Raw genomic sequence first — 13,473 nt, forward strand, 5'->3', positions numbered from 1 at the left:
TTTTGGGTGTGGGCGGAGGGGCAGTCTGCTGAAAGCTGAAAAGAGTGATTCATGCCAGCTCAAGGTGAAAGACTGATGCCTGCCTATAACTCAAGGTGAAAGAGTGATGCCTGCCTATTGAAAGTATAAAAAGCAAAACTTAGCATAAAGATAGCCTGATGAAGGCCGAAACGTTGCTGTTTCCCTATTAACCCATTCTGAACGGGAACCCATTTTGGTGTTTTAAGCATTATGTTATACTTTAGTTATTGAAAAATAGCAGATCTACAAGCTCATAGCGCGCCACCGAGTGGCACGCTACGAGCTTGTAGGTCTGCTATTTTTGAAAAATCGTGAAAATGCGGCACAAATCTTTGAATATAAATTCTTACAGAAGACTTTTTTATTATTTCGACATCAGGCCTAAGTTGGTTCACTGCATTTGAAGTGCACTGCATTGTGCGGGTGTTTGTTCCTTTTTCTTTGCCTATTGAAAGTGAAACAGTGATGCCTGCGTATTGAAAGTATAAAAAGCAAAACTTAGCATAAAGATAGCCTGATGAAGGCCGAAACGTTGCTGTTTCCCTATTAAAGTTGGTTCACTGCATTGTGCGGGTGTTTGTTCCTTTTTCTTTGCCTATTGAAAGTGAAACAGTGATGCCTGCCTATTGAAAGTGAAACAGCGATGCCTGCCTATTGAAAGTGAAACAGTGATGTCTGCCTACTCAATGTGAAGGAGTGACGCGTGCCTATACTCAATGTGAAACAGTGATGCCTGCCTACTCAATGTGAAACAGTGATGCCTGCCTACTCAATGTGAAACAGTGATGCCTGCCTACTCAATGTGAAACAGTGATGCCTGCCTACTCAATGTGAAACAGTGATGCCTGCCTACTCAATGTGAAACAGTGATGCCTGCCTACTCAATGTGAAGGAGTGACGCCTGCCTACTCAATGTGAAACAGTGATGCCTGCCTACTCAATGTGAAACAGTGATGCCTGCCTACTCAATGTGAAACAGTGATGCCTGCCTACTCAAAGTGAAACAGTGATGCCTGCCTACTCAATGTGAAACAGTGATGCCTGCCTACTCAATGTGAAACAGTGATGCCTGCCTATTGAAAGTGAAACCGTGATGCCTGCCTACTCAATGTGAAACAGTGATGCCTGCCTACTCAAAGTGAAACAGTGATGCCTGCCTACTCAAAGTGAAACAGTGATGCCTGCCTACTCAAAGTGAAACAGTGATGCCTGCCTACTCAATGTGAAACAGTGATGCCTGCCTACTCAATGTGAAACAGTGATGCCTGCCTACTCAATGTGAAACAGTGATGCCTGCCTACTCAATGTGAAACAGTGATGCCTGCCTACTCAATGTGAAACAGTGATGCCTGCCTACTCAAAGTGAAACAGTGATGCCTGCCTACTCAATGTGAAACAGTGATGCCTGCCTACCCAATGTGAAACAGTGATGCCTGCCTACTCAATGTGAAACAGTGATGCCTGCCTACTCAATGTGAAACAGTGATGCCTGCCTACTCAAAGTGAAACAGTGATGCCTGCCTACTCAAAGTGAAACAGTGATGCCTGCCTACTCAAAGTGAAACAGTGATGCCTGCCTACTCAAAGTGAAACAGTGATGCCTGCCTACTCAAAGTGAAACAGTGATGCCTGCCAACTCAAAGTGAAACAGTGATGCCTGCCAACTCAACGTGAAGGAGTGACGTGTGCCTATACTCAAAGTGTGATAGTAGATAGATAGATAGTATTTTAAACAGACTTATAGCTTGTTACGTAGACAGCACTAGAATTGCATTTTATCAAATCAAACTTCAAATCAAACTTTATTTATAAAGCACGTTTTAAAACAACCAAGGTTGACCAAAGTGCTGTACAGATCAGTGGAAAAAGAAAAACATAGGCAGGCAGGAGAACACAGAATGTAAACGAGAAAACACAATCAGAAATGTTGACAAAATAGAAGCATGAAAGGTAAAAATAAGCAAAACAAAAAAGAGCTAAGATAAAACAAAACCTAAAATGGACTCAAGAGGGAGTGAAAGCCAGGGAGAAAAGATGAGTCTTAAGGTGAGATTTAAAAACATTAATGGATGGGGCAGATCGAATATGAAGAGGCAAGCTCTTCCAGAGCCTAGGAGCCGCAGCCGCGAAAGAGCGTGCGCCCCTAGTGCTCTTCTTTGTTATTCGGCCCTCTAGCAGTACCTGATCGGCGGAGCGCAGAGCTCTAGCCGGGTTGTAGGGTTTCACGAGCTCGGAGAGATACTCAGGGGCCAGCCCATTTAAACATTTAAAAGTAAATAACATGACTTTAAAATCGATTCTAAATGAAACCGGGAGCCAGTGAAGGGAGGCCAGCACGGGGGTTATATGTTCTCTCTTTTTGGTACCAGTTAATAGGCGAGCAGCAGCGTTCTGGACCAGTTGCAGTCGCCTAATTGCAGAGTGTTCGATGCCAATGTATAGTGAATTACAGTAGTCTATCCTGGTAGTAATGAATGCATGGATTGCGGTTTCTAACTGTTTTGGGGGAGATATGGTTTGACCTTAGCAAGGAGACGGAGTTGGAAGAAGCTGGTCTTGACAACGGAGCTGATATGTTTGTCGAATAGCACTTTATAGTACACATATATAATATATAATATAGTATAGTATGTATAGTTTACATAGATACTCCACTGATACTACACGTTCTTAGTTTACGCATGATTAATGTTAACTACTTTTTATATATGTGACGTATGCCATGCTTTTGTTATTGCTTAATGTAAGTCGCTCTGGATTAAGAGCGTCTGCTAAATGCCTAAATTGTAAATTGTAAATTGTGAGCCCAAAGGGTTCCGGGGTGTGTCTTCTTTACATCATTAGACTTTTGACTCAATTTGAATTGACTGTCAACAAAAGCAGGACCTATCTTTGACTTTCAGATTTAGTAGAACATGATGCATTGGTAGTGAGGCAGGTGGATGCAGAGACCCCTGTCTTTCTGCATCCAATGTGTTTGTCCATCATTAGTAAAGGGTAAACTAAAAACATATTATGCAATTTCAACACATTTGTTTGAGTGCAGAAAACATGTTTTTGACACTATATATTCTTACCTTATTTTATCGTATGATCTAAATTAATTCCATATAATAGGTCAATCAAATAATGGACAGATCAATCGATGATGACATATTTCATTAGTTAACCCATTCTGGGCGGGAACCCTTTTTGGTGTTAGCATTATGTTATGCTTTAGCTATTGAAAAATAGCAGATCTACAAGCTCATAGCGCGCCACCGAGTGGCGCGCTACGAGCTTGTAGGTCTGCTATTTTTGAAAAATCGAAGAACGACTGACATAGAAGCATAGCTTTTTCAGAAAACTGTCGGGATGTAGAAGTCTCAGGTCAAAATGGGCCTACTTGATGAAATCAAATCTAAAACTCACCTGGGAATTCAGCAATCCCACTCTCTGGCTGGCGTCAGTCAGTTCCTGTTCGGCCGCTTTGCGACCCCTCTCGGACTGTTCCAGAGCCTCCCTCAGCTCCTCCACCTCCGCCTGCATCAGGGCGCTCCTGCGCTCCAACATGGCCGCCTGCTCTTTGAACTCCTCCTGGCTATGCAGGGCCTCGTCTAATTGCAGCTGTGCGTCCTGAAGAGCAGTCCCCAACAGTGGTGGAAAAAGTACTCAATTACTTTACTTAGGTAAAAGTACCAATACTGCAATTTAGAACTACTTCGTTACAAGTAAAAGTACGGAATTGAAAATGTACTTGAGTAAAAGTACAAAAGTATCGGCATCAAAATGTACTTAAAGTACTAAAAGTAAAAGTACTCATTGTGCAGAATGTGCCATTTCACAAGATCAAAATGTGTACAAAATCTATTGAAAATAGCAGATCTACAAGCTCACAAATGCGTCGCGTTGCGACACATTGTGAGCTTGTAGATCGGCTATTTTCAAATGGCCGAAATGTATAGGGTTGAAGTGGTTAATGTATGTTTTCTAAACAAAATTAAAATCTCCAAAGTAACTAGTAACTAAAGTTTTCAAATAATTATAGTGGAGAAAAAATACAAATTTTGGCTCTGAGATGTAGTGAAGTAGAAGTAAAAGTACTGGAAATTAATCTTTTCACCACTGCTGAAGAGCAGTCCCCAAGCACCAAAGATGTTATTGACCGCACCTAAGTTATACGTGAACATTTACGTGGACGCACGGTTTGCTGCGACACAGATCGCCAAATCATGCAAGGAAATCAATTTGTAGCCTTTCACCTTCAGCTGCGTCTGGACATTTCTCAGATGCTTCTGGGCCTCGGCGGCCTGGCGGTTGGCGTGGCTCAGCTGAACCTCCATCTCGTTGATGTCGGCCTCCATCTTGCGCTTGATCCGGACGGCGTCGTTTCGGCCGCGGACCTCGGCCTCCAGGGTGCTTTGCAGGGCTTCGACGGTCCGCTGGCCGCCGCGTCTCAGCTGCTCCAGTTCTTCCTCCTTCTCCGCCAGCTTTCTCTCCACCTCGCCCTTGACCTGGGCGAGCTCCAGCTGCGCGCGCAGGGTCTTGGATTCCTCGTGCTCCAGAGAGGCCTGAGATTGAGAACACACGCGGAAATATAGGTGTTCCACGTCGCCGGGCCAATATATACCGCAGTCGACTTTGCACAGTAGTCTACTGCAATTTATCCAGAATGCATGCATACGAACAATGTACACTTCATTAACGCAAACGTCCCATGATGCAAAGCACCATTTGTTGGCGGTAAATGTGGGGGAGAGGTCAGACACTACATACTACAGTATTGTGGGATATTATTTAGTGTGTTCCAAGTACATTCGGTGTCTTACTGACTCATTCCTTACATTATATTCTATACTGTATGTTATTATAGTATTTGGAACATAGCCATGGTGACAGTGGTCACTGGTCAGGAGTCTTGTGTAAAGGTACACAACAAGGTACAAAGCTGTAAAGAGATTTCCTTCAAAGCGACACACATGCAGAGTCTATAGATTGAACACCTCGGCTTCCTCGAGAGCACTCTGAATCTCTGCTTTCTCACTCGCCACCGTCTTCTTGGCCTTCTCCACCTCATGGATGCTCCTCCCAGTTTCACCAATCTGATCACTGAGGTCAGTGATCTCCTCTGTACAGGAAATGAGAAATGGTGACCATGATGAGTCCATGTACGACCGTTTCCAAACCCGTTTCTCATTAGGAAATGGGAATAGGAAATGGGAATATTATGACGATATTTGACATCTTACCCTGCAATATCTTGTTCTCTCGCTTGAGCGTTTCGAGGTGGTCCAGAGCTTCCTCATACGAGTTCTTGATCTTGAAGAGCTCGGTGCTCAGAGAACGGGACTCTTTCTGTGAACCATCCAGCTCAGCCTGGCTCTCCTCATATTTTAGTCTCCACTCAGATAGAATCTATAACAAATATCAGACAAATGAATGGGCAGATAGATTTTACACCCATGATGAAAATACAATAAATGAAAAATACATAAGCCTCAAACAAGCATTTGATTCAATATGTTGTTTCTACTTTAAACTCTAATTCTATATCCAACACATCTGAAAGGTTTCTATGTACTACTACTGTACCTTGTCAAAGTTCCTCTGCTTCTTGTCCAGGTTAGCAGCACAGGCGTTAGATTTCTCTACATCAAGCATCAGGTCCTCCACTTCTCCCTGAAGTCTCTGTTTGCTCTTCTCCAGAGAGGCACACTTAGCGTTCACTCCCTCTATCATCTCCTCTGCATCCTGAAGACGCTGCACCAGCTTCTTCCTATGAACAACATGAACATAACTAAATGTTGGAAAAATGAATGTAGCCTACAGTGAAATATCTTATGAAGCATGTACTGTATGACTCTTAATCCAGTGGTTCTGAAACGTTTGGCCACGGACGCCCATCGCCCATTTGAAAATATCTCGTGCCAGAGAGCCCCATAAGAGAAGATTTCTCTAGATTTGTCAACAAATAATCGCAATGATTATTAATTGATTGATTAAGTGTCAAACTTCAACGGAAGTGAAAATAGCAGATCTACAAGGTTTATAAAGTTTTTAATTTTTTGATGTAAGTATTGAACTGATTGTCGTACAGACTTGTGGGTGGTGTCATTGGTCTAGAATCTAGACCAATGACACCACCCACATGTCTCTAGACTCTAGATTGAACAAATATTTATTATAGAATGAGAATACAAGTATGGATATAATATTTCATCTTAGCGTTCGGTAATGCTACATTTTTCTCCCTGCTCGGCACAATTAAACAACCATCATTAAACATTAAGCGCAGGGAGATAGATATACAATAACAACCCCCCCCCCTCATGTGGAACAGAACTAGTAGCAGAGTCCACCGGTGGTGCTGGGGTGGCGGTGGGAGCAAACCACAACAACCAGGAACGCATACGCAGAAGCAACGCAGGAAGAATGCAGCCTTGGGTGAGCTTAAATACCCCGCCCAATTGGTCAGCTGATTGCTACGTCAGCGTATGACATGTGGGTCTTGCATAACACTGAACACACCCACATAGTAATGCAGCGTATTAACCCCTCGAGTATACCTGGCTGAACTAACTCCAACAAGCTACGTATCATTAAGAAATAATTAATTACTTGGCCTCCTCCAACTCCTCAGTGCGCTGGATGGCATCCGTCTCATACTTGGTCCTCCACTGGGCCACCTCGCCGTTGACCTTGGACATCCCTCTCTGGAACTCCGCCTTGGCCTCCACCTCCTCCTCAAGCTGCTCCCGCAGGAGCTCGCAGTCGTGACGAGCCGACTGCACAGCATGGGCGAGGGAGGTCTTGGCCTGTACCGGAGACATTTACAGCAGTGGGAAAAAGTTAAAACTATATGATGAATTGTTCGTCGACCACCTTTGACGAAAACTTAATGAAAACTAAGCTATGATGACGAAAAGTAAGACACAATATATTGACAATTTCGTCATTGCCAACAAATAAGAATCAGGCGTAGCGTCCATTGGGCCACTCGGGCACAGGCCCAGTCAATTGAGATATTGCCCAGTCTAGCTTCTGAAAGACGTGGGCGTACAAAAAAGAAGAAAAACCACAAAAGATACTTTGGCAGCCCAGTGCTTGCAAATTTCTGTTGTAGCCAAACACAGCAAGCCACCTTTGTTTTCAAATGGCCCCCCATTAGCTAGTCGGTTTCACCTGTCGGCCGGTGTTGCTGTACATTTAAATCTTATATGATATTTAGGTGACTAAAACTAAACTAAAACTTTTCAGATGAGTAAATATGACTAAAACTAAACAAAAGTTTACTCAAAAGACTGACTGAAAAAATGGCCACCATTCATGGTCAAATCAGTGTTCTTGAGATGAACACGGCACTGGAAAAACAATCCGTGTACCTTGACTTCCTCTTCAACACATCTCTTCAGGTCTTCAGCCTGCTGAGCCAAACCTTGCTTACTTCTCGTTAGCTGAGACACAAGGGATTCTTTCTCTTCCAGCTGCCGAGAAAGTTCACCTGAATGAAACAACGATAATCCATTATGAGAAATTCTGTTCGTATTACTAAACAGGTTTATCCACATTTGTTTTTACAATACACACACACACACACACGCACGCGCGCACGCACACGCGCGCGCACACGCACACGCACACACACACACACACACACACACACACACATATTGCTGTTGTTAATTAATTACCATTTTCAGTTTGGAGTTTCGCTTTCTGGACATTGATGTCAGTGAAATGGCGAATGCTGTCATCGCTTTTAGCCTTCAGCTCACTGAACTGGTCCTCTGTGCTTCTGCACATCTTCTCAAGGTTGGCCTGACAACGAAGCATTGATTTGGAAACTTAAGTTCATATTCACACACTGGTAAGATTGAAAACCACTTGGCCATTCATTTGAACGATAAAGTAAAACATCTATAGGCCTGTCACAATTATTACATAATCGTTTAATCGCAATCATTTGATATAATTGCAACTATTTTGTCCTAATCGCCCATATCTTTTCCATGTTGAAAAAGGTTCATACATTTTCAAATAGCAGATCGTAGCTTGTAGACCAGCTATTTCTGCTATTATAAAATAGAATAAAAGTATAAATGATAAATTATTCAATCAATGCCAAAACTCAATTAAACCGTTAATCACAATAATTTGGATGACAATTAATCATTAATCATTAGTCACCTTAACTCAAACTGAACCATCAGCCTGTACCTTTGCTTTGGACACAGTCTCCATGTTGCTGAGCAGGTCATCTATCTCCATCTTGTATTCAGTCTTCTCCTTGTCCAGTTTCTGTTTGACGCGCTGCAGGTTGTCAATCTGCTCTCCCAGCTCAGCCACGCTGTCTGCGTGCTTCTTCCTCAGAGCTGCAGCGGTAGCAGGGTTATAGTATTTTATTTTATTTCTATTTTCTTTTGCTTTTTTACCAGCTATTTTCTCCCCAATTTAGCCGTGATGCCAATTAATTCCTCCCCACACACATTTCTCCTATAGGAGCCCCCACCAGGAGGCTCCTATAGGAGCCCCCACCAGGAGGACGTAGGGCCTTCGTTCTACTCCGTGCAGAGTGTTAGAGGGGCAGGGGCTGAAATCCCGTAAGAGGGCACTTTTGGACTAAAATAGCGAAAATAGCAGATCTACAAGCTCACAACGCTTCGCGCTGCAACGCATTGAGAGCTTCTAGATCAGCTATTTCCCAGGCGCAACCCAGCACTCTTTAGCTAGTGGAGATGCGGTGTAACGACATGGATTTCTAAACAAATTTGTTCAACGCAAAATGCTGTGTTCAAGTTCAGGAGACTCCGGGAAAAAAAGCAATTCTCCTGAATGCTGCCTTCCGGCATGGCATGGAAAGGACTCAAAGGAGGGGCATGTGCATTTCTTACACCATAGTAAATGCTGCATTCTCGACCCTATATTACGGTACACTAAAAAACGAACATAGAATAAACTAAAACTAAGCCTTTTAAAAAACTTAAAACTAAACTAAAGCACACTGTACATACGTATAGCAAACTAATTGAAACTAAACTGAAATTGAAATACTAATACTAATAATTCCCAAATGCCAAAACCATAAACAACCTTGAGCGGTGGCCTCGTGGTGGAGCGTGGACTCTTCGAGGTCTCGTCTCATCTTGAGAAACTCGGCGTCTCGCTTCTTGTTCATCTCGATCTGAGCGGCGGTGGCGCCCCCGGCCTCTTCCAGCCTCTCGCTGATCTCCTCCAGCTCCCTGGAGAGGTCACACCTCTGCTTCTCCACCTTGGCCCTGGCGGCGCGCTCCGACTCCATCTCCTCCTCCAGTTCTTCAATGCGAGCCTGCGACGGTACCGTATACCCCCGAGAGAACAGTCAGCAAATCATCATCAGTGCTTTAGAGTTTCACTACTTCTTAAACATTTAGTTTTTTCAATTTAAGGGATTTGTTTTATTTATTTATTTGTGTATGTATGTATGTATGTATGTATGTATGTATGTATGTATGTATGTATGTATGTATGTATGTATGTATGTATGTATGTATTTGGTTAAAATGGGTAAGGTTTTAAAAAAGGCAAAAGCATGCTCTGTTGCACTGGCCTAAAAGTGGGTCCTTTAAAACTGCTTCAACTTCTGAGAATGTGTTCGGTTCATTAGCCACCAGATGGCATACCTTATGTAGTAAGTATGTATGTATGTATGTATGTATGTATGTATGTATGTATGTATGTATGTATGTATGTATGTATGTATGTATGTATGTATGTATTTAAAATAAACATATTAATTCATGAAAGGTTTAGATCTTTGGTGGAAATATGGAAAATGAAGTAAATGGCAAAAATAAGTGGATATTTACTCGCCCACACAAATGGGTACCAGACCCACTGTTTGGGAACGATTTTCTCAACGTTTTGTCTGGGAGCCCACCGGGTGGGATCTGTAACTCAGAGAATGTACAAATGGAACGGTTCCATTTGTACACTACACTCTCCCATAAAGAGTCCATTAGGACCCCCTGGAGTGAAGATGACAGGATGAATTATTGTCTTTTAAGATGTGATTTGTTTAATACCTGAAGCTCTTTAAATTTCTTTTGAAGCTGAATGCCAAGCACTTGCTCGTCCTCGATTTTCCCAAGAAGAAGACACATTTCAATGTCCTTCCTATAAGATGAGCATACCGGTAGGTACATTTGACGGTATTTTGATACAGTTTGACAGAATGTAATTGGGTTCAATGTGGTTAACATATTCTTTTCTTAATTAAACTGTTAAATTGCTATATAATGTCAAACATTATACAGACAGACTACATTTCCCAAAAGCATGTATTTAATTATGTCTGACCAGAAGCAGGGATAAAAGAATCCCCACTCACAATATCAATGAATGAATGAGGTGATATCGAAGGCACAGGCATGATTACCCCCCCCCCCCCCCCCCCCCAGAACAATGTGTTAACCCATTTTGACCTGAGATCAGATTCTAAAAATGTCTTCTACATCCTGACAGTTTTCTGAAAAAGCTATATTTCTATGTCAGTCGTTCTTCTATTTTTCAAAAATAGCAGACCTACAAGCTCGTAGCGCGCCACTCGGTGGCGCGCTATGAGCTTGTAGATCTGCTATTTCTCAATAGCTAAAGCATAACATAATGCTAACATTACTAAGAACCATTTCAATGATGTGTGTTCTCACTTCCTAATCTTCTCATCACTTTGCTGCTTGTCATTTTCCAGGTCCATGATGGATTCCTGGGCCTGTTTCATATCCCCTTCCAGCTTCTTCCTGGCTCTCTCCAACTCCATGCTGCGCCTCTTCTCTTGTTCAAGAGAGCCCTCTAGCTGTAACATCACAGTATTGAAGCATATCATAGCATTATTATTATACAGTACTTAGTTTGACTTCCCACACCAACACTTTCTGATATGAACAATAATGCCATCACACGGCTAGCACTCTCAATATCACGTGACACTGATCATCCCCTGTATTGCTTCTTCAACCTCATGCCATCAGGACAAAGATACAGAACCTTACCCTGGAAAAAGGTTCGTTTCAGTAGGAGTTTTGTCCCCTCAGCCATCGCGTCATTAAACAAACTGCCCCGCCGATAAGTTGGTTAATTCATCTTTATTTGTGTAGAGACCAATGGTTCTCATCCTGTGGGCGGGAATTATTTTGGGGTGTACCCAGATGATTATTAATGTGGAACATTTAGTTTTCACTCTCACAGTAAACAAACCAACACACCGTGTTCATTGTCACAGTACAGTGACAATTAAGGACTTTTAAGACCTCTTTAACACCTCTAAAATGAAAAATTAAACATTGTCCAATATATTAGAAAGAGTGAAAAACATGCTCACAACGCCTCACAGCGCGATGGAACCGAGTCAAACAAAATGTGATGCCTCAACTCCTAATGCTTGTCAGGGTGGGGGGTGGCGGTCCCCAGTTCAAATAGGATTATTTGGGGGGGAGAGAGAAAATGTGGAGAACCACCATAGTAGACGACAGTTAGCCGACTCACATCGTCCACCTGCTGCTCCAGCTTGAGCTTGGCTTTGGTCAGCGTGTTGACCTTGTCCTCCTCCGCCTGCAGGTCGTCCAGTGACTGCGTGTGGGCCTCGTGGAGGGCCTTCTTCTCCCTGGTGAGCCTGACCACGCTCTCATCCAGGGCCGACAGCTCCTCGGTCAGGTTTTTCACCTGAGGGATTTGGGAAGTAATTAATTCTCATATTAGCAGAAATTGCAAATCAATAAACCGTAGATCCGGTGGGGGGGGGGGGGGGGGTCTTCAACAGGGGGTCAACTAGGTTAGGGGATCCCTAGAGTTACTAGTACTACACTATTGGTGTGATAGGAACTTCTTTGCCAGGTGCTTGAAAAACGCCTGGACTACATTAATTGCACGCACCACTACTGACGACCGCAAAGGGCCCAGACGGTTAGCTCAACCGTCTGGGCACCTAGGCTGCCAAACCAGCCGTGCCGTGGGTTCGACTCCCGAGCCTGATGGCCCTTTGCCGCGTGTCACTCCCCATCTCTCTCCCCCTTTCCTGTCTGACTACTGTTCCCCATCAATAAAGGCATAAAAAGCCCCCCCAAAAAACAAATCTTTAAAAGACGACTGCAATGGACACTTTTTCATGATTGGCCACCTCTAGGATGCCTCTAAGGCCTAAGCCAATGGGAGACTTACCCATAAAACCCATAGTCTGAACGGCATAAAAACCCGGATACTCTGAACGCCGCAATGCGGAGCGAGTGGCAACAGAAGCTAATGTTATGAGCTAACTGGAGCTAGAGGAAAGCCATAACAAAACACAGTGAGTGAACCAACAAAAGATACAGTATACGAACAAAAACGGGCGCTACAAGAAGTTGTTGCACCAGTTATGACCGAGTCATTCTTGTTTTTAAAGAAAATATCAGATCTACAAGCTCGCAACGCAAAGAGATTTGGTGTTTCGGCAAAGTATTTTCTGGTGTTTTTTTGTTTTTGTTTTTCTTTCTGAAAATAAACATTAACATGAATCCAACACAATGCTATACATAAGTATATGCAGCTAGCTATGACATTTTTAAAACTGCAACATCATTTGATACAATATGTAGTGTGTGTGTGTGTGTGGGGGGGGGTCAGCTAAGGAGTCCATGTTCTGAAAAAACAAAACAAAACAAAACAAAACCTGTTGAACCACTGAATTGGATCTAAAAGTCCCGGGTACCAAGAAACCCCTTTCCTCCGAACCTTGTTTTCGGTGGAGTGTTTCTCCTTCTCCACTTTAGCCAGGGTGAGCTCCAGGTCGTCGATGTCCCTCTTCAGCTCGGTGCACTCGTCCTCCAGCTTCCTCCGCTTGGCCGTCAGCTCCGAACTCAGCTCCTCCTCGTCCTCCAGACGCTCGCTCAGCTCCTTGGCCCTGGCCTCCAGCTGGATCTTGTTCTTGATCAGGCCCTCGCAGCGCTCCTCTGCGTCTCGTTGACTCTCGTTGTCCTGCAAAATGGTAAATGGTGCATTTATATAGCGCCTTTATGCCAACCCCACTACCCAGTGTACCCACCCACTTGAAACTAATTTCAAGGTAAATCACATACTGCCACCACTTGCAGCTGCAGGTTATTCTTCTCCTGGACGAGGGACACCATCCTCTCCTCCAGCTCCTTCCTCTTGGCCTCGGCCTTGGCCAGGCTCTCCTTGCACTTGGCGAACTCCTCCTTCATGGTGGCCATCTCCTTCTCCGTCTCGGCGCTCCTCAGCAGGGGCTTGATCTTGAAGTAGAGCTTCATCCATGGCCAGTGTTTGACGTTCATGAAGGAGCGGATGTTGTACTGGACCACGAAGATGGACTCTCTGTTCAGAGAAGTGGGTTTCTCTGGTTAGATCAGTGGGTTCTCAAAGTGGGCTCCAGCAAAACGTGCTAACCCATTAAGACCTGAGGCCAGCGAATCCTAACCGCTCAAAAATATTTTGTGCCAGGGA

At 43.7% G+C, this 13,473-nt stretch overlaps 1 protein-coding gene across 1 annotated transcript in view; it reads right to left on the reverse strand.

Moving 5' to 3' along the window:
- The window catches only part of LOC306914968 (myosin heavy chain, fast skeletal muscle-like), a gene marked incomplete at both ends in the record, with an annotated part of 33,518 nt that overhangs the window by 3,885 nt on the left and 16,160 nt on the right, over window positions 1-13,473 (reverse strand). Inside the window, 15 exons of the mRNA XM_079492210.1 lie at window positions 3,433-3,636; window positions 4,263-4,571; window positions 5,004-5,128; window positions 5,250-5,415; window positions 5,593-5,776; window positions 6,619-6,815; window positions 7,383-7,501; window positions 7,692-7,818; window positions 8,218-8,372; window positions 9,091-9,325; window positions 10,062-10,152; window positions 10,686-10,831; window positions 11,521-11,697; window positions 12,745-12,987; window positions 13,089-13,344. Of these exons, the coding sequence (XP_079348336.1) occupies window positions 3,433-3,636; window positions 4,263-4,571; window positions 5,004-5,128; window positions 5,250-5,415; window positions 5,593-5,776; window positions 6,619-6,815; window positions 7,383-7,501; window positions 7,692-7,818; window positions 8,218-8,372; window positions 9,091-9,325; window positions 10,062-10,152; window positions 10,686-10,831; window positions 11,521-11,697; window positions 12,745-12,987; window positions 13,089-13,344 (2,734 nt within the window). The remainder of the gene's footprint in view (window positions 1-3,432; window positions 3,637-4,262; window positions 4,572-5,003; window positions 5,129-5,249; window positions 5,416-5,592; window positions 5,777-6,618; window positions 6,816-7,382; window positions 7,502-7,691; window positions 7,819-8,217; window positions 8,373-9,090; window positions 9,326-10,061; window positions 10,153-10,685; window positions 10,832-11,520; window positions 11,698-12,744; window positions 12,988-13,088; window positions 13,345-13,473) is intronic.

Source organism: Electrona antarctica, assembly GCF_951216825.1.
Source record: "Electrona antarctica genome assembly, chromosome: 22".
NCBI classification, from domain to species: Eukaryota; Metazoa; Chordata; class Actinopteri; order Myctophiformes; family Myctophidae; genus Electrona; species Electrona antarctica.